This window comes from Elgaria multicarinata, chromosome 7 (genome assembly GCF_023053635.1).
Source record: "Elgaria multicarinata webbii isolate HBS135686 ecotype San Diego chromosome 7, rElgMul1.1.pri, whole genome shotgun sequence".
Classification (NCBI taxonomy): Eukaryota; Metazoa; Chordata; class Lepidosauria; order Squamata; family Anguidae; genus Elgaria; species Elgaria multicarinata.
The window spans coordinates 54591564-54609955 of record NC_086177.1 but is presented as its reverse complement, the minus strand read 5'-3'; the positions used below and the strand labels follow the sequence as shown (position 1 = coordinate 54609955).

The 18392-nt window shown below is 43.3% G+C and overlaps 1 protein-coding gene across 4 annotated transcripts in view; it reads right to left on the bottom strand.

Moving 5' to 3' along the window:
- Positions 1–15243, bottom strand: part of ZBTB14 (zinc finger and BTB domain containing 14) — a 32090-nt gene extending 16847 nt beyond the window's left edge. Inside the window, exons 1-4 of one of the 4 annotated variants that reach the window (XR_010025660.1) lie at positions 14795–14974; positions 6784–6858; positions 1874–5440; positions 531–1655 (exon numbers count right to left, since the gene is read on the bottom strand). Coding sequence is in view for 2 of the 4 variants with exons in the window: in XM_063130582.1 (XP_062986652.1) it covers positions 4097–5440; positions 6784–6786 (1347 nt within the window). In the remaining 2 variants the exon portion in view is untranslated. Of the gene's footprint in view, positions 1–530; positions 5441–6783; positions 6859–14794; positions 14975–15199 lie in introns of those variants that run through there. The other 3 variants (XR_010025661.1, XM_063130582.1, XM_063130581.1) reach the window with 3 other exon arrangements.
- Between the last annotated feature and the right edge of the window lie 3149 nt (positions 15244–18392).

Here is an 18392-nt window from a genome sequence, read left to right as displayed (position 1 = left end):
AAGTAGCCAATGGAGAAGTAATTTTTTTCTATGAAACATTTGTTCGCAGACCCCTCTAGATCAGACCAAGGGTCTATCTTGTCCAGCATTCTGTTCACACTGGCCAACAACCAGCAGAAAACTAAAAACCCAGAAGCAGGACATGAATGCAACAGCACCTTCCCACCCATATTCCTCAGCAACTGGTGTACACAGGCATACTACCTCTGATACTGGAGGTAGCACATAGCCATCAGGACTAGTAGCCATTGATAGCCTTCTCATCCAGGAATTTGTCTAACTGCTTTTAAAGCCAACCAAATTGATGGCCATTACTATGACTTGTGGTAGCAAATTCCATAGTTCCCCTTCACCATGAATCCTGCTATGCTCTGGATGGTCATAAGCCTCCGAGTTCGGAGGCATAAGGCCATTCACTTAGGATTGCGCCCTTAAATTATTTATATCTATTGAAGTTGCATATCAGAAATCTTAAAACCAATATATGTAAAATGAAGCAATGCCCTTGGAAAATGTATAGAAACACAACATTTATGTATTCCAAAATATTTTTGTTTTATTTACAGGACAATTTTCAAACTCTTGGCATTTTAATATATAACTTAAACTTTCCTATTCAATGAATGATTCACAATGACACTGTAACAAAGACCAATATATGCAATTTTATTATAATGCTTAAAAATTCTAGTCTTAATTACTATTTAGAAATGCAGTAGGTGATTTGACACACAATAATTTATAAATACTCATTCTAACCTGGTGTTAAAAGAACACATTTTTATCCAATGTTACTTGAAATGTAAACTTGATAATAAAAGTATGAAAAACAATTAAACCTAAATGTATGCAGAAATTTCCTTTAAACACTTTGATTGACTACAAGCTTCCCTTTTACTGCACAGAAATCCCATCCTAAAGTTTGTTACAAATGAAACTGAAGAATGAAACGTGTTAAAGCATATCTGAATGGCAGGTTTGCATTTCAAATTAGTTCAGTTAATTAATTTGGGGTGAAATTACTCCACAAGTTTACCCTTCTCTTCTATAGAAAAGGTTCCTTCGACAGAAATTTTCTATTAATTCCTTGAATGGATCCCTTTCTAGGCATCTTTATTCTTTTGAAGATTGTAAGAAATGGATGGGGAGCCTGTTCCAAGAATTTTGTGAAGATACCTGAGCCTTCTAAGCTCTGGTATTAAACTGCAAGCCCAAGCAAACTCACTAGGAAATAAGCCCAGTTGAACTTAGTAGGACTTACAAAAAGTCATGTTAATGATCGGAATGCAAATCTCAAACAACACATATCTCAGTTAATTGAACCGCAGGCTAAGGCTTCAATCCTATACACACTAAGGAGTCATCCCTACTGAATTCAGTGGACATCTGAGTAAACACACACAGGAGTGCCCCTGTAAGACTAGTTTCTGAGCAGAGAACATAGGGGTTTAGCCAATGTTAGCCCTACTTACGAGTAGATCCACTGAAATATATGGGAGGTAGATAACTACCTAAGCCTCATTCATTTCAATGGATCTACTCTAAGTAGGACTAACATTGGATACAATCATAGTAAAAAGCAAATTCAGCCCTGCAATTCTAAATTTTTTAATTCAAAGAGGATAGTGTCCCTTTCTGTTCTCTCCAAATTCATTCTTTCCAAATCATATTCCATCATAGCAGTTCCTTCAGTTTTCATGAAAAGGCCTCTAATGTAAGCCTAGTTCTAGCTGGGATACTAATGTTATGTCTGGGCCGTGCTACTTCAGACTGTGGGTGGGGCTCACATGAATATTGTCCATACAGAAAATAACCATATCTGGGAGACTAGGCTAGAATTTTCTTCCTGGCATCTATTTGTATGGAACAGCACTGTTGCAAACCCCAATTGCAACCTGAAGTGGTGTAGCCTAGACACAGGTTTACCACTTCAGTGAAAACTAGGCTTCACAGCAGGGGTGCAGAACCCCATCAGCCTGACAGCTGAATTCCATTCTAGAAAAGCTTACAGGGGTGAGTGGGGCCAAAGGGAGGTGAGGCGAAAAAGACCAGCATTCTTCAGCTTAAAGCTCTTGCTGTCCGAAACTAAGCTTTAGGAGAGGCATTTCAATAAAGGAAAGACTGCACAAAAGTCAAGAAATTACCAACTTATAGGGGTAGGGTCCAGGCCTGAGGTTCTGCACCCCTACTATACAGCATTCAAGATGAGTAAAAGAGCCTTGTGAAGGAAAGGTTTTATTACAGCTCACTGTCTCCCTTGAGCTGTTGTTTACATAATGTTAGCTCTTTCTCTACATTGCTTCCTTGCCATACCAATTGTCTTGACTTCTTTCAGCTCTCTGCAGCAGAATAAATTGTGCTGATATATGATAGATTTGTGCATTCTTGAACAATGCCGATGTACTCCAAGGATCTCAGAGGCTACTGTGAGTTCATCAAATGAGATCTATGCTTGTAGAATAGTAGGTGAATTTCACCTTTCACCCATAAGCACTATTGCAATAGCTGTTTCCCCTTATTTCTACTTCCTTAGAATTGGGCTCCCTATCAGAAAACAATTAAAAGCCTTGTTTAATATTACTAAGATAAAAACAGACGATTCAGCTTGGAATTCTTACCTTGAGTCCAGGACAGGAAGATCAAAGCAAAATGTATGAAGAAACATCACATAGGCATACAAGACCAGAGCCTTAGAGAATAAAAATTTCTAAAAGACACCAATTCTGACAAGCAACAGAGAAAACAGGCCACACCTTATTGTTGCATGACACTGATTTGGAAGACTAAAATAATTAAATTAGATTGCTTCTTTATTGTGCTATCAGGAACCCGCTCCCAATGACCTGGTTCGCAACATCACGGGAGCTTGTTGAAGCTGCAGTGATTGTGCAAACTGGCCCAATGGGTCATGCAGGATCTTGAAGCTCCTGAAAGAGCTTGTCACTTCAATAATAATATAGTAGATTTGAGAACTACAAGTCCTTAAATACAGAGAAAAACTGAGTTTATGATGTCCTGTAGCCTGCTTCAGTACATGTTTGCTCACAAGTAAGCCCAACTGAATACAATGGCGCTTACACCAAAATAAGTGTGCATAGGATTTCAGCCTTCATGTTAGGTGATCTGGGAAAACAAAGAAACCTTGGGATACACTAACTCATCAGCTAGAGCAAGAAAAAAGCAAGGTTGTTCCCAATTCGCCATAGTTCCCATTGTTCATTTCCCCACACTGCATTAACAACTTGCAGTGACAATTATAGCAGGCTAAGCTGGAACTAGACAACTGCAAAGAGCTATTAGATGAAATACTACAGTCATAACATCTTCTTGAGTTTTGATTAGAGTTCAGAAACATAATATTTTTTTCCCTTTTCAAACCAATTCTTGCATTAATTCTAACTCATAATTTCAAGATTTTAAAAAAATCTGTTGTAGCAGACATAATTTATTTAAGCTGTTCAATACGCACTAACAGCACGATCTGCAGGCCAATGAAACCATAGGACTTGAGCTGATCTTACCATACTTACATGGAACTAATTTTATGGAAATCCATGAGGTTTACTTCCATATAACAGCTGCAATCCAATGAATCCCTAATCAGTGTACATTTTTGACTCAGCAGTTTGTCCTGTCACTTTTCACGTTGCTGACAACCTTGAAGGGAAATTAGGGGTTCCCTGGATCACAGCAAATATACTTAGGATTGGGATGCCAAGCAAATGCAATCAATGAAACAAAAGTCATTGAAATCCAAATACTTCAGCTTAATTTCATTGTGCATTGGAGTGTAAGGCCTTCCATTCCACATGCATTGAGTTTACTCCAGTGGGACTAGGCATGCACTGAAACCAAAGTTGTTAACAGAGGAGTAAAATACTGGTTGTTAAGAGTCTGACTCTAGTTTTTATTTATATCCAATTGGATAGTTGCCTAAATCAAGGCTTTATCCCATGTTTAATGTCACTGATGGGGTGGTCTTTATTGCAAGTTGCAAACTATATTCCTTTCTCTCTAAATCCCTTTAAAAATATTTTTTCTCAGTAGTGAGTTTATCAGAACAAAAAAATGTTTCAACTCACTGTTCCTTTTGCCTTTAACTACAAGCTATAGTTTCAAGTTGTTGTTCTGCCTCAGCCGCCATGGCTGCTGCCTGTAACTGTTCTGTTTCACTTTGGAGAGCACTGGTTGTGGTTACTTGTTTCCTTTCACTGTGCATATTGTTCTCATGTCTCTTTAAATCAGATGCTTTGGCAAATGCTTTAGTACAAGAGCTGCAGACAAAAGGCTTTTCCCCTCTATGTCTTCTTTCGTGATCTTTCAGGTGGGACTTATGCTTGAACGCTTTGTCACACATGTGGCACGCAAATGGTCTTTCATTACTGTGAACTCTCTCATGCTTCTTTAGATCTGGAGCTCGGATAAAAGACTTTCCACATACTTCACAACTATATGGCTTGTAGCCTGTGTGGATCTTTAGATGCTCTTTCAAGTGGGCTTGAGTGGTAAAGCCCTTGGTGCACATTTCACAAACAAAGGGTCTATCAGCAGTATGAAGCTTTTCATGTTTTCTCAATCGTGCCTCATCTGAAAATGTTTTGCCACATGCTTGACATGCAATCTGCTCCCTATGACCGTAAAGCAAATACTCAAATTTCATATCTCCAGCTGCTGTTGTCCATGCTGGTGTCTGTTCATCCTTTACTTCACTTATGCCATCGTTAAAGGCTAGGGCTTGAGGAGTTTGTGGTCCTAATTCTTTAGTTTCAGCAGTCTCTATGGACTCTACTTCTTGACCATAGCAATTTACTTTTCGGACCTCTTCACTCCCCAACTCTTTCAGAATTGCTTCCTGAACTCTTAAAGTAGCAGTTGGCGATTTGCCATCTTCATGACTAGGAGGAGTTCCTTCCATTGTCATATCTGATGGGCTATCATCATGATCTCCGATTTCTTCAACTTCATCGTCTTGGTTATCATTAGATTCACCAATTGATCGATTTATTTTAAGACAATACTTATTTTTTGATTGTGAATTATCTTCCGGACTAGATACATCACGTTTTTGAGAACAGAGTTTATCCAAAAATCTAATACCAAGTATCTGACCAGATGACATCATTAAATTTACGTCTTCTTTCTTAACTGAAATTTTGGCTGTGTACATATAATTTAGAACTTCCTCAAATATATCAGACCGAAGGAAATCTATCTCGATTACAGATGAGCTGTCAACTTCCAGTTTTTTGAAAAGTTTTTTAAAGTATGTACTACAAGCAGCAAGCACACACCTGTGGGCCCTGAATTTCACGTCTTCTACAACAATAGCTATGTCACAAAATTCTCCTTCTAAGCGTTGCTCATTTAATGTTTTCAGAAATACTGTTTTGTGATCGTCGTCATTATATTTAATGGTTTCAGACATACTGATGAAAAACTCCTGTAGAAAAGTAATAAAAGTTATTTACAAGTTATTCTAAAAAAATAGAAACATTGTGAGAAATGTCAGATTTGAACTTTTTAAGTTAATTTGATCAACAAATCAATTAATATCCTTAAAAATACACATACCAGACACAAAGCTGATTTACCTATTAGTGGCCATGTTCAGACGACACGCTTAACCACAAAATGTTTAACGGAATGCTTAACGGTGTCGTCTGACACACGTTTTCCCTAACCATTTGCCCCATTAACCATATTGTGGTTAGGCTCACTAACCATGTTGTGCAACATGGTTAGCAGCACTAAACATAGTTAAAAGTGTTGTCTGACACGTATCTGTGGTTAAGGGGCTTATGTAGGGTGACCTTATGAAAAGGAGGACAGGGCACCTGTATCTTTAACAGTTGCATAGAAAAGGGAATTTCAGCAGGTGTAATTTGTATATATGGAGAACCTAGTGAAATTCCCTCTTCATCACAACAGTTAAAGTGCAGGAGCTATACTAGAGTGACCAGATTTAAAAGAGGGCAGGGCACCTGCAGCTTTAACTGTTGTGATGAAGAGGGAATTTCACCAGGTTCTCCATATATACCAATGACACCTGCTGAAATTCCCTTTTCAATACAACTGTTAAAGATACAAGACCCCTGTCCTCTCTTCGTATGGTCACCCTAGTTTATGCGACGGGCCTAGTGTAAGGGTCTGTTACGTCACAGGGGGCTGTTTACTTATTCACTTGGCACAATCCTATGCATGTTTATACAGAAAAGTCCTACAACTCCAATGGCTGGCTGGGGAATGCTGGGAGTTGTCAGACTTTTTTTCTGTCTAAACACGAATAGGATTATGCCCTTAAGAAAACTGGCAAATGTCACTTATAAATACTGTAGACCCAAAGTACTTATAACTATGATCCGCAGTTCAGTTCCCAATGTTCTTAAGTGAAGAATGCAATGTTCTCTGACCCGGAGTTGTCAGGCATATGGTCCAGACGAAGCATGACCATGGATAGTAGAAGGCTGTGTCACATGATGCCTAGCAGAGCATACCATTCCTTCCTCCCCAGCTGTGCTTGGGAATGAGAAAGGTAGCAACAACAATATGGAGGGGAAGAGCTGGATCAGAGGTGAAGGCTGTAGCGTGAATGAGAATGATGAAGGGGAGAGTCATGGAGTGAGAGGGAGAAGATAAGCACAAGAACAAAAACCCCTCCCTTCCCAAATATGACCCATTATTTAACTGTGATGTTTTATAGGCAGTTACCTAATGAATAAAGTAATTTACTAAAATAGAATAAAGAAATGCAAAAAAGAAAACAAGAAAACATTAAGTCTTTACCATGAACAATGAAGGCTTTTTTTCTCAATATCTGAATGAAGTTTTGACACCAGATTAACTCTTATCCTGGGGACCCTGAAAGAGAAAATGGTAAGGAAACTTATCATCATCATCAACATCATGCCACCCTTCAGGAAACTCACTGTGAGGTTAGGTCAGGTTGAGAGATAGGGACTAGCCCACAGTCACACTTCACGGCTGAATAGGGATTTGAACCTAGGTCTCTCTATTATGCCACACTGGATCCTATGTCTTTATCACTATCTTTTAATGATACATTTAGTTATGTGGGAAATTTGCAGAAAACATGTTCTCAAATTAATAGAAACAAATCCTACACTGAGGTCAAACATAGCTTTCTGCCTTTATTTTTTATAAAACAGCTAATACTCAATTTCAGTACACTCAATTTCAGTACTGTTTACTAAAGTTGAGGCCTTGAGTGTATCTATTAACATGGCAAATGGTACAGGATTGCAGCCTAAGCACAGTATCCAACATTAGTCCTACTTAGAGTAGACCCACTGAAATAAATGGGACTTAAATTAATCATGACTAACTTGTCCTGTTTATTTCAATGGGTCTACTCTAAGTAGGATTAACACCAGACATACCCTAAATCTGCTAGCAGTGTGTAAGATGGGGACTTGGAGAAGGCAGGAGTTTCATATTTCTGTATGTGCATGTGGGATGCAGTGTAGGGTTGTGACTCAGGAAAATATATTGGAAAATGAGAAAGATTCCAATCTCTCCAACTATACATATCTTTTATTAAGCAAAGTATATTAGCACTATTCCAGACACCAGACTGTGAAATCTGGAATAATTGCAACTCTATTGAAGTTTGCTTTGCATTTATAACTAGCAAGACACCTAACAAACTGAGAGAAATGCATATGGGTTGTTGTTGGGTTTTTTTGCATCTTACATCATTTTTGGTGTGTGTGTGTGTGTGTGTGTGTTGTTTTCATTTGGTGTTCTTCTTTTTGTACCACAACGTACAAGCAACCACTCACTTCTCTGTGGCTCACTATCATTAGAGACAGGTGTCATGCTTGATATGCGTCTCATCTAATAAATATTGTCTGCTTTCTGGGTGTATTTCACTCCAAATATTGTTGCAATGCAAATGGCTCCCTGAATGCTGCAAGCCTCAGCAAAAGAAATAGTTTAGATTGATGTGCGAGAGTTAGATATTAAGAGTACCTTCTGAATCAGAAAAAATAGGAAGTAGGACATCTGCGTGCCAGTTACCCGCAGGGGTTTGTAATCATGCAAATGTTCGCAGAAAGTAAGACATTTATCTAACTGCTGATCTCACAGGGACTGAAACCTGCATACGTATTGAAGTATTACAGCACAGGCCTGTGGAGTTACGTTGACAGAAGACTGCCCGGGCAAAGCAGGGCTTTGCTGTTATCTTCCTCCCTGTTAATTGACCATTGTTCAAATGCTAGACATGTCCTGTTGCCTTCCAGTAACTAACATAGAATCAACAACCAAGGCAGACTAGCTCAGCAAACAGAAGGGATTAAAGATGTGGATTCAGGATACAAGCAATGTGATCCAAGGGGTTTCGGCGGAAAGGGAGGGGAGAAGAAGGAGGAGATTTTTTCCCTACTTAAACTCTGTGTATGCTCAATAAAGGCACTTGAGTGGCCTCGGTCGCTTCAAGTCACTTCAACCCTCAGATGTGTGCGTGAGTATTTACTACAGAGTGGCGCTCGCTCACAGGGACCATCGCAACCGCCTAACATACTTGCCGTCAGCCTGGCACAGGCTTCCAGTGGTGCACCCTCGTCTCCTCGAGACCCCCGTCTTCAAAAGACCCCAAGCGGTAAGTATGGGTTGCAGGTTATCAAGCCACCAGCAGAAGCACGCGGTAGAATTGACCCGCATAGTCAATAAGACAGGGGGGCAAGCCACATTGTCCTCGCTTCAGAAGCTGGTTGGTGAGATTGGGAAATTTTGTTTATGGTACCCGAAAAGCGGTTCGCTACTTTTAAGTGATTGGGAAAAAATAGGGGAAGTTTTACATCAAAAACCTCGCACCTCAGTTAAAATCTTGCTTTCTTGGTTCCAGTGTTGGGTAGCGCTCAACAAATTTCATCAAAGAAACTCAGCCACTTTGCCTGCTGGCAGGCTAAGTGTTAATCTACCACCCCAAGACAAAGCAGTTGAAATTTGTAAGCCAACCCCCACTGTAATTTCTGCTTTTGCATTAGCTCCCGCTCCTGAAGAAAACCCACCTCAAGACATTTTAACTACTAGCGGTTTGAGCGTTAATCCGCCACCGTACTATAATGCAATTGAAATTTGTAAGCCAAAATCTTCCCTAGCCCTAACTTTAATGTCAGTACCAACTCCTGACCCACAGCCAACTCAAATTGTTTCACCACAGCAAGTTTTAGAAGCCCAATTTACTTGCAGACAAGAAGACATAATAAAATTGTCAGAAATGTCTTCCTTGTGTCCTGCGCACAATACTGGCCAAGTAAATCCACAGAATGCCTGTATTGTAGATTATAAACCCTTGCCATGCCCTGTTCTTAGCAAATCTCAGGCGCAGAGTGTTTGGCCTGCAGTAACAGCCCTGCCCTTAAAGGCAGATGCCTCCTCTAGGCAGGCAAGCAGACAAAGCAAGCTCCCTTCCCTGCGTCCAGCAACTGCCTCCTTTCTCCTTTCCTTCCTCCCTGGGCAGCAAGCGCACAAACCCCTTCGCCATCCTGCCAACTCTGCCTCCACCTCCTCCTCAGCGCAGCGCCGTCACAGAGCTGCCACCAGTCATAAGCGACAAAAGCACCAAGTCGGTGCTAGAGAGCGAGTGAAGTGGAGTAAGAGTGCAGCCAGTTGCCCAGACCACTGGCCTAAGCCCAGAAGTGCTTTAAGAGTGCTTCTGCCGCGCCGCTTCTCCAGGCGAGGCTGGGTCAAGAGCATGCGCAGCAGCAACAGCCATAAATGTAAGCCCAAGCCCCGCGCCATCGCACAGAGAAGGCAACCACTTGCAAAAAACGGGCCAGAAGAGCGCACCTTAAGTCCCACACGCGCCCTGAAGCTGCAAAAGCAAGCCTGTTTGAGTTTAAACTTCTCGTGTGTGCTTGGTGTATCCTCCACCATAGCCACCAGCATAGTTTCCACCCCTGCCACCACAAGTGACAGTACAAAGATAGATCCTACCTTACAAGAAGAAATAGAAATTAAATCTCCCAGAGAAGTGCAAAGAGTTTCCTTCCCACTTTCTGATCCTTTGCCTTCTAGATGTTTAAGCCTAGTACTTCCCTGCTTAAAAAGTGAGAAGAAGAGAATGTTTATTGTTCCAAGAGTAATTGATTCTGATTGTGCCAGCACCATTATGGTGCAGCCTCAGGCATGTTTGCCACGAATCCTCCCCCTTCACACCAGACCCCCTCAAATTATTAGAATTACTTGATCCAAGCCCTACACGTTAACGCAGAGTTGCCCCAGCCCAACGTCTTTTTTCAGATATATCCATGCCATTACAGAGCCAAGCATGAACTCTGAGCCAGCCAATATGATTAAAACCTACAAGAATATGGGCACAGCCTCTCCCCTTATTACCATTATAGTTGCAGCTCTTGTAAAAAGAGCTTGTTCTCATCTGCCAATCCCTCTTACCTAGCTTTCAACAATGCCAGAGCAATAGCCACACTAAAGAGAAACCCATTGCTCTACATAAATTGGTTCAAAAATGACTAGCCGCCCAACCTAAATTTAGTTTCCCAAAAATTTTCAAGTTCTAGTGATTGATCTAAAGGACTAGTTTTTCCACCATTCCTCTGGCGAAAGCTGATTAAAGTTGCCTTTACAGTTTCTGCCCTGCCCCAAGGTATGTTAAATAGCCACTGTCTGTCAGTCTTTTGTTTTCCAAACACAAGCTTATGCAGATTTCAGAGCAGAAAGAAAGAAGCTTCGGCTTCAAACCCTTCGCATAAGATCTAGCCTAGAAAGGGCCCATAAGGCCATCGAGTCCAACCCCCTGCTCAATGCAAGAATCCACCCTAAAACAGATGCTTGCCCACTGACCCCTTGAGTGCCTCTAGTTTAAGAGAGCTCACTACCTAACTAATTTGTTTCCTCTCACTAAAATACAGATAGAATGCCTTCTGCAAATGTCTGTAGCATTGCAAATATCAGTAGATGAGTTTAAAAGATTTTTTCTTTTCATGTCCCCCAACGCTTTGTTTTTCTGTATATTGACTCATCTTTTCCCCTAACCGCTGTTCCCATGTTCCACTCCATCATGTGCCCACCTTGTATACAGATAAGAGAAGAGTAACTCACTTTAATCCTATCACCCAGCAGTGACAAACTATTTTCCTGCTGCCAATGTATCTGTTTTTACAATTGAATCTTATGTTAGACTTCCAAAATGTGTGCTTTATTATTGCTAATTTACCTAGAGCTTATGTTACCTCAAATGTTGCTACAAATACAATGGCTTCTTTAACATGACAAACAAGTCTCCCAAGATCCTTTCTTTGTCGCTCACATGCAGAGCCATTAAAGCCCCTGATTGAAAGTTTCACTCAGCTTTAACTAGCCCTTAGCAGCCTAGCTAAGAGCATGTGCAGAGTGAAAACTTAGCCTCAAAAACTTCAGAAAAAAAGAAAAGAAAATGCACAGATCCATGTACATAGTTCTTGTTTTATTGCTCTTCATCCAAGCGATGGAGAGAAGTCCACACCTCTTGTGTAGTTTATTTCCAAAATACAGGTTTTCAGAGTTTTCCCAGCCTGGCCTAGAGACGCAAGAAGTCCTCTCAGAAAATAATAAAGAAAGATGAAACCAACCCAGAGGAGCTGCAGTACAGAGTACCAGAGTCCAGATGACATCAGTTGCAGCAGTCTTCCAGCATCAAAAAACCATCAGAGCCAGAAACAGCTGCCCCAAAGATTCCATATTGGCTATTTGCTTCAGCCAGTGAGAAGACCCACAATGGACTGTAAGCAGTGTTCCAGATAACTTGGCTACCGTTGAAACCAGCACAAAGACTTGCTTTGCTCTAAAAATTTCCATCCCATCAAGAACTGATACCTCAGCTGAATAAAATTGAACTTTGAGTAAAATTGTTTTACTCCTGTATAAAGAAGGACTTGCCTTGCAAAGTCGTGCAGCCACTGACTACCTACTTCTTCAGCAACACCTGAGCTGCCAAATATAAAAAGCATGTGTTGCTTTAACCTGCAGGACAATTCCCACAAAGTACAAACTTAACATGGACTTACAAACAGTTGTAGCTTCCAAACAACATGTGCTTCAACACTAGCGAGAAGTATTGTGATCATGCTTCCCTCTCAGCTGACTAAATTCTCTCTTGAAGTAAAGTATTGTATGTATTACATTGTACTACTCTTTCCTGAAGTATTATGTGTAGTATATTGCATTGATCACTGTATTAATAGTCGCCTGTTGGTTTATTCAATGTATCCCAAATGTCTTATTCAATGTATTCCTAATCTGGTGCAAATGTGTAGCTGCTGCTGGCGGAAAAACACCCCTCTGAGACCTTATCGTCCAGAGCACATACAAACAGCTGTCCAATCACATCCCGAGAGTTCATCAGGACAACACCAATTCGGCATAATAAATTAATAAAGAAAAGGGGAGATGAAGTATTACAGCACAGGCCTGTGGAGTTACGTTGACAGAAGACTGCCCGGGCAAAGCAGGGCTTTGCTGTTATCTTCCTCCCTGTTAATTGACCATTGTTCAAATGCTAGACATGTCCTGTTGCCTTCCAGTAACTAACATAGAATCAACAACCAAGGCAGACTAGCTCAGCAAACAGAAGGGATTAAAGATGTGGATTCAGGATACAAGCAATGTGATCCAAGGGGTTTCGGCGGAAAGGGAGGGGGGAAGAAGGAGGAGATTTTTTCCCTACTTAAACTCTGTGTATGCTCAATAAAGGCACTTGAGTGGCCTCGGTCGCTTGAAGTCACTTCAACCCTCAGATGTGTGCGTGAGTATTTACTACAACGTATTCAACATTGCCCTGCTGGAGTTTTTCCACCAAATCCCTTGGCAACATGGAAGGCAGTGGAGCATCCTTCCAGTTGAAAGGTTCATGCCACCCCAACATTGCTTCCCTATCAGCTTCTCGATACCTATTAATAACGATACTTTTACAATACAGAATTATCCAACCGTCGTGTTTTCACAGAATGATAAGCTAGAATTTCAGAGAAACTTGGTTTGTCATAAATGATTTGCATGTTGGTGCATGCAACCTGTTGGCTCCCACTTTGCTCCTACTTGCTAGTGTGACTACTAAACAACACAGGTAGCATTTGTTTAGCATGTTAGCTGAAATGGGAATCCTGGTTTGTCACTCACCTTACAAGCCAGGTGTGCAAACTAGGGTTTGTTCATGGTTTACAAGTCCTGGGGCACGGCTAGATGAGCAGGGTGGAAGGGGATGATCTCGCGCTATGATGATCGCAAGATCCTCCCCCTCAGTCTGCACGCAGCGTGTGACATCCCGGGAGGACGAGGACATTGCACCTGCCATTTTGGGTTTTTTGCTTTTATCAGAAAAGAGTGCATAAGTGCTTGATCGCAGAAGTAAGTGGTTTTGTTTTGTTTCTTTAAAAAATCCAGCTCCCCCCATCCCACCCCTGATGGGCAAGGAGCTCCTGAAGAGTTCTATGCCCTGGCTCCTCACGGTTACTCGTGAGGAGCCGGGACAAACCGGGACAGCTGCCCACATGTCCAGTTCGTCCCGTGCTGGACTTGAACTTAGAATAAATCAGTTTTCTGACTTCACCTCTTGTTTGGACCAGAGAGGCAGTTCAGAAGGAGAAAACTAATTCCTGTAATTATTGCATCCTTATTTTAGGCAGACTAGGACAATCCCCCTAACTCTTTTTTGTCTTTGACACATGTGAATCTATAGAGATCCTCCATTCGAAGGAAGATCCTAATTGAATCACGAAACTCCCTTGCATGGAAGGTTGGGACATGCTTCAAACTCCTCACATTTGCCAAACAGCCTTAAAGGCATGGCTGCCAAATACATATAAGTCAGGAAAGGAATTAGCATGCGATCATTTCTTGAATGTGCAGGGGAGGAATCCTCCGACCCCCACTACTGCTAAGATGCCTTGATTTTAAAAAACAAAACAGTGAGATTTATTCTTTTAAAAACAATGTTCACAGTGTGAAAGTTTTATTGCAATCAATATTTGCTTCCAAATGTTTTAGGATTTATTATTTTTTTAAAATGTATACCCCACTCTTCAATAGCCAATTGAGATAAGAGATAGTCTAGCAAACAGATAGGATTGCATTGTTACTCTTGTTTTAGTTCAACTGCCTTTACAGTTCCAAATATGAGAGTAAAAATGCAATCCTATGTCTGCTCAAAAGTAAGTACTCCCAGATAATTGAAAATAAGGTTGCAGTCCAAGAAGTTCTTTATCTAAGATAAAACGAAATTTGACTTTAAGGCCATGGCTAGCAGCTAAGAGTTAAATTCAGTCACCAACTTCTTAAAACCCTGCCATCATCTTACATGGCTTTGTTAATTCCAGTCATATTTATTTCTTTTTAAGACAATCCAAACAAACGCCAAAGAAGAGATTTGTGAACGGGTCCCATGAAAGCTAGGCTTAGGTCCCTTAAAAACTAAGTTAAATCTTTATCACGCTTATTCGGCAATCAATAGCACCACGGAAATCATGCTGAGCTCCAAGCCTATGCTTTTCGAACTGAACCGATGGCGATCTCTCTCCATATGGAAGCAAGAGCGTGCATTCTTAGCGTGCACGTACTGTAACACAACTCCGTAGGCAAGCAAGCAAGTCAGGGGCACTCTCGGCTCCGTGCGAGTAACCATGCTAACAGACGTGCACTGTGCATACTCGGTGCATGCGTGCTAGTGCCCGTGCGAGGCCTGTGCCCCGCTGAGCCGGGACTGCAGCGAAGGGAAGTGCACAAACGCCTCACACGCGCGGCTCCCCCCCGCCCCACACCCGTCCCATTCGTCTACCAGAGGCGGAGCGCAGCAAGGCCCGCGCGCGCGCGGACGAAACGGGCTTCCGTTCCAAACGCCCCCGCCACCATCTCGACGCAGAGCTCGTCCGCTCGCGCTTCCAGGCTCAAGGGGCAGCGGGGAGGAGGGGGCGCCGCGGCACCACCGGGCGGCCAACACTCGCCCCTCCCGGAGCAAGCCCTCCTCGCTGCGCGGGGCTCCGGCGCCGCCGCCCGCCGCTCTTCCCGGTCGGAGCTTCCCGAGCCGCGCGAGGTGGCCTGCCAGGCCCGAGACCAGCGGCGCGCGCAGCGAAGGCAGCAATGGGCGGCGCGCGGCGGAACCTCCCAGCGCACCTCCCCCGCCTCCCTCCGGTTCCGCCGCAGCCCAGCCTCGAGCGCGCGCGCAGATGCTCCTCGCGCTTACCTGCCGGTGCCACGCTTGGCGGGGACGGAGCCGGGGAAGGGGGGCGGCGGCGGCGCGGGAGCGCTCCCGCTGAGCAAGGAGTTGGGGGGTTGGGGGGGATGTAGGGGGGAATGGCGCGCGTCTCTCCGACCGTTACCGCCGCTTCCTGCACGAGCATTTAGTGCGCGCGCGCCAAGCGCGCCGGAGGCGGGAACGTGCATGCGCGATGCGAGCAGGGCGCGCCCCCCGGAGGGAGAGGGCGGGCACTTTGCGGAGCCTCTCGAGGCGGCGGCGGCTGCACATTCACGCGGGTTGGGGGGAGGGAGCGCTGCTCCGCCGAACTTGGCGGGCTCGCGCTCGGAGGCGGGACGTCGCCTGGGCGGTTGCTCGCGCTCTCCCGCTGTGAACGGGGCCGCGCCGGGTGGAAGAGCGCTGTGGCGGGGGGGAGCCGGCCCCGATCTTCGCGCGCGGCGGAAGGAAGCGTTTCGTCCGCTCCTCCATCCAAGCTTTGAAAGAAACCCTTTTATTCAGTAAATGATGTGCCTGTGGCAGATCCCAAGACGCCTCGAACCCTGGCATCCGCCAAAAGAAAGCCTCGTTCTTCAGGCAGCTGTACGTGGGTTTGCGGGCGCGCGTCATTGCGCGCTTCTCGTGATGTCACAACGAACGGTGAATTGTGAGGACGATAATAATACCTCGTTTCCTTCACTGAGGGGGAGACTGAAACCCCGAGCCTTTATTCCAGCCGTAGCGCCCCCTCCTCCTCCCTCTCTGTCGCCTCATGCAAGGACCGGGCTGCCCGGGCACCCTGAAGCCTGGGCCGGCGGGGCTCGCGGCGCGCACCCTGGAGCCCTCGCGCCCTTCGGAAGGCTCTAAGCCGTTGGCGGGGGCGGCGGGGAAGCCTCCCTGGGTCGGGAGTGGAAGTCTTGCCTGCATTTCCTTCAGGGAAGAGGCATTCCCTCACGCAAAAGAAAAATAAACACGGTGTGTGTGTGTGTATACAGTATTTCAAACTATTAGCTTCCAGTTAGAAGGACACATAAATAGAATTTCTGGGTATAAAATGCAATATGTACTGTGTGTGCATAATATAAATTATACCTATATGGATTGTGACATTCTAACAATTAGATTTTTTTCTTTTAAAAAAAACATTTGCTTTCCTGCTGCAACCATGTTTCAGTTTCTTTTTAAAAAAGATGTAATTATTGGGCCCGTTCAGACAACATGCTAAACCATGGTTAGGCCACTAACCCTTTTGCAGCAAGTAGTGAGCGTATTTAAACCATGGTTATGTAGTCACCATGGTTAGGAATTATTCACAGGACAGTGCATTCTGTTAACCATTTTGTGGTTAAGCAGCATGCTTTAGCATGTTGTCTGAACCAGGCCACACTAAGCCATAATGTTTAGCTCAAAATGATTAACCATCATGGTTTAGCATGTTGTCTGAAAAGGTCTGTTATTTAAATGGAAGCCTAATAAAGGTAGCTAAACCACCCCAGCTTGCTCCAGATTTTGTATGCTTTCTTTCCTAAATGGGCCCATCTCCTTAACACTTTTCCCTCTGCCATTTGCTTCCCCCTTTTCTCTGGCCTGAATTCACATGACCACACAGAGGAAAGGCTGCTGTTCCTTCTTATGTTGCTCCTGACACGGCTTGCTCACAGAAGATGGCAGGCAAACAAGCAGCAGAAATGATGATGAGCAACAGGATAGCAAGATACCTAGTTGAGGTATTGGCCTCCTTGGTAGGTACCCATTAATAACAACCTCTGAACGAGGGAAATTCAATGATAACCTACTGGTTTAAGACCAGAGTTAAAGCTATATCATTATTATTATTATTATTATTATTATTTATTTTTATTATTTATTTATGTAGCACCATCGATGTACATGGTGCTGTACAGATAACACAGTAAATAGCAAGACCCTGCTGCATAGGCTTACAATCTAATAAAGTTGTAGTAAACAATAAGGAGGGAAAGAGAATGCAAACAGGCACAGGGAAGTGTAAACAGGCACCGGGAAGGGTGAAGCTAACAGTATAGAGTCAGAACAAACTCAAAGTTTAAAAGCTATAGGGAAAAGAAAAGTTTTTAGCTGAGTTTTAAAAGCTGTGATTGAGTTGGTAGTTCTCAAGTGTTCTGGAAGAGCATTCCAGGCATGAGGGGCAGCAGAGGAAAATGGACGAAGCCGAGCAAGGGAAGTAGAGACCCTTGGGCAGGCGAGAAGCATGGCATCAGAGGAGCGAAGAGCACGAGCGGGGCAATAGTGTGAGATGAGAGAGGAGAGATAGGCAGGAGCTAGACCGTGAAAAGCTTTGAAGGTCAACAGGAGAAGTTTATATTGGATTCTGGAGTGAATTGGGAGCCAATGAAGAGATTTCAGAAGCGGAGTGACATGGTCAGAGCGGCAGGCCAGGAAGATGATCTTAGCGGCAGAGTGGTGGACAGAGACCAGCGGACTGATGTGAGATGAGGGGAGGCCAGAGAGAAGGAGGTTGCAGTAGTCCAACCGAGAGATAACCAGTGCGTGAACGAGAGTCTTGGCAGAAGAGACAGACAAAAATGGTCGAATCCTGGCAATATTATACAGGAAGAAATGACAAGATTTAGCTACTGCCTCGATATGAGGAATAAAGGGAGAGCGAGGAATCAAATATAAAGCCAAGACTACGAGCTTCCTTGACCGGAGTAAGTGTGACATCGTTGACAGTAAGAGAGAATGAGAGGTGAGGAGAAGGTTTAGGAGGAAAAACAAGCAGTTCAAGGCTGATGCCTTAACTGATATACTCCATGATCAGTGATGATGTTGTTCAATGTCAAAAAGTGTGCTTGCTTACAACTTACTTTCCATGCACCCATACTTTTCCTGGGATTTCCATCCCCAAATCCTGATGGGATGCCTGGTAACAGCAAAGACGTAGTCCTGATATTGTAAGCCTTATGAAGCATCTGAACCTTACTGTGCAGACTTTATACTGTTAGTTTTACCCTACCCTGTGCCTGCTTACCCTACCCTGTGCCTGTTTGCATTCTCTTCCCCTCCTTATTGTTTCATTATGATTTTATTAGAATGTAAGCCTATGCGGCAGAGTCTTGCTATTTACTGTTTTACTCTGTACAGCACCATGTACATTGATGGTGCTATATAAATAAATAAATAAATAAATAATAATAATAATAATAAAGTACTGCTAGATGAATTC